Below are 2,273 nucleotides of genomic sequence, written 5' to 3'. Positions count from 1 at the left end.
TGTTCATTAAAAACCCCAAATTGGATTAACAGTTTGCTTCCTGATTGAATAGCAATTGACCTGCTAAATTTCAATCAGATTGGTTATACCACGTCAGTATATCACACTTTCATAATGCTATATTCTGATAACTCGCTCACTATGACTCTTTGCCCTGTAGCATTTTTTTCAGGGTGTCCTTTACTTCCCCATTTCTCAGGCTGTAGATCAGGGGGTTGAGCATGGGGATTACAAGACTATAAAACACAGAGACCACTTTGTTGTACTTCCATGAATTCCCTGCTTTAGGTTGCTCCAGGTACATGAAAAACAGTGTTCCATAGAAGATGATGACCACAGTGAGGTGGGAGGAACAGGTGGAAAATGCTTTGCACTTGCCCTCGGATGACTGGATTTTTATAACAGAAAAGAGGATGCAGATGTAGGAGATGAGGACACTGAGGAAGGAGCCAGTGAGATTCACTGCAGAGAAGATAAAGAGCTGCTTTTCTTTGTTGTGGGTGTCAGAGCAGGAGAGAGCAAGGAGAGGGGGGTCAGCGCAGTAGAAGTGGTGGATGACATTGGAGTCGCAAAAGGACAACTGGAAAGTCAGAACTGTCTGTATCACAGAGTTTAGAAAGCCATAGGTATAGACCCCTACTACCAACTCCTTGCAGACCCGCTGCGTCATAATGGCCGTGTAAATCAGGGGGTTGCAGATAGCCATGTAGCGGTCATAGGCCATTGTGGCCAAAAGGAAGCATTCAGTAGTGGAAAAAGCACTGGAGAAATACAGCTGAGCAAAACAGCCTGAAAAGGAGATGGTTTTCTTCTTCACCAACAAATTTTGCAGCATTTTAGGCCCAATGGAAGATGAGTAACAAAGATCAATGAATGCCAGGTGACTGAGGAAATAGTACATGGGTGTGTGGAGCTGTGGATCCACCTCGATGAGCAGGATCATGCCAAGGTTTCCCACCAGGGTGATGAGGTAAATCACCAGGAACACCACAAAGAGGGGGAGCTGGAGCTCAGGACGGTCTATAAATCCCATGAGGACAAATTCTGTCATTGTGGTACGATTGCCTCTTGCCATTTTGTTCTCTCGTCTGTTGCAAAAAGAAATATGGCTTAAAAATGATTAGATACTTAAAAGCAAAAGCTTCTTACTTCTTTGTTCCAGTACCAGACGGAGATAATTTGGCTTTACATCCCCAATAATTAAAGGCTTTATTCCACTAAAACAGACTCAAAGTCTGAGCTCATTTCTTTTTGGAAGCAGGGGAATGATTTTNCCTAACAGGTCAGTCCTTGTGTTATCTTTTAATTCTATTTTTCCACAAACTTTTTGAAGTATGCTCTATATAAATTACTACTTACAAATCAGTGTGGGTAGTGCTATGAAAGAGAGGAATACCCTAACTCAACCTACCTGCTGTGACGGTGATACGTGGGGGTGGAGGATCAAGAATCTTTAAAGAGGTAACACTGAATTGTCCTTAATTTTAGACCGGATGTTTTAAATTATAAACACAAATACATCTACTTTGTGCAATTATCAATTAGGCCAGAGAAATATAAACGGAATAAAAAGGATTTTCTCCCCTCTACCTCCAAAACAAATTGATCAGTGGTATCCAATGTCAACAGTTCCATTTATTTTCTTCCAAAAAATGCTTAAGTATAAACAAGTATGAAAGTACCCCCGCAACAAACACCTTTTTCTATGTGAATGAAATCATGCAGTTTTGCACTTTGCTTTTTTTTATACTTAGAAATTATTCCAAAGCAACTTGCATAAATTCTTGACACTTCTTTTTATAGCTGTTTTATAACTTATTAATGTGTTCTCTCTTAATAGGTGTTTAAATATTTCCAATTTTTGCTTCTTTTTTTTTTTAAATTTAAAATAAAACTGCAGAAATATCCCTAAGCATGTATGTGGATAATGGATAAACCACTAGAAGCTGAATTTGGGTCAAAATGTGTATACAGTATCCACTTTTTTCTTTTGATGGCAATTAACAAATTGACCTCCAAGTAAGTTTCACCATGTAGCACTTTCTCACTCTTATCCAAAGTTTTACCAAATTTTAAAACTTCGCTTCTGTGATAGTGACTGTTGGTAACTCATGTTGTTTTGTGTGTTTTTATGGAAAGGGTTTAGCCTTTTTTGAACACTTATCTGCATGCATGTTTCTTTCTCTACAAACTCTCAGTTCATTTCCTTTGATAATTTTTCTATTAGGTTCTTGATCTTCTAAACATTTTATTTCTAGGGGGCTTTTTGTTTA

At 38.5% G+C, this 2,273-nt stretch overlaps 1 protein-coding gene across 1 annotated transcript; it reads right to left on the bottom strand.

Moving 5' to 3' along the window:
* Positions 1–139: 139 nt before the first annotated feature.
* Positions 140–1,075, bottom strand: LOC103582740 (olfactory receptor 1030-like). Its single transcript, XM_008564257.1, has one exon. It carries the CDS (start codon positions 1,073–1,075, stop codon positions 140–142), a length of 936 nt encoding a protein of 311 aa, XP_008562479.1.
* Between the last annotated feature and the right edge of the window lie 1,198 nt (positions 1,076–2,273).

Source organism: Galeopterus variegatus, unplaced genomic scaffold (assembly GCF_000696425.1).
Source record: "Galeopterus variegatus unplaced genomic scaffold, G_variegatus-3.0.2 Scaffold17680, whole genome shotgun sequence".
Taxonomy (NCBI): domain Eukaryota; kingdom Metazoa; phylum Chordata; class Mammalia; order Dermoptera; family Cynocephalidae; genus Galeopterus; species Galeopterus variegatus.
Note: the sequence above shows the minus strand (reverse complement) of the source record. Positions and strands in the feature narration are given on the sequence as shown.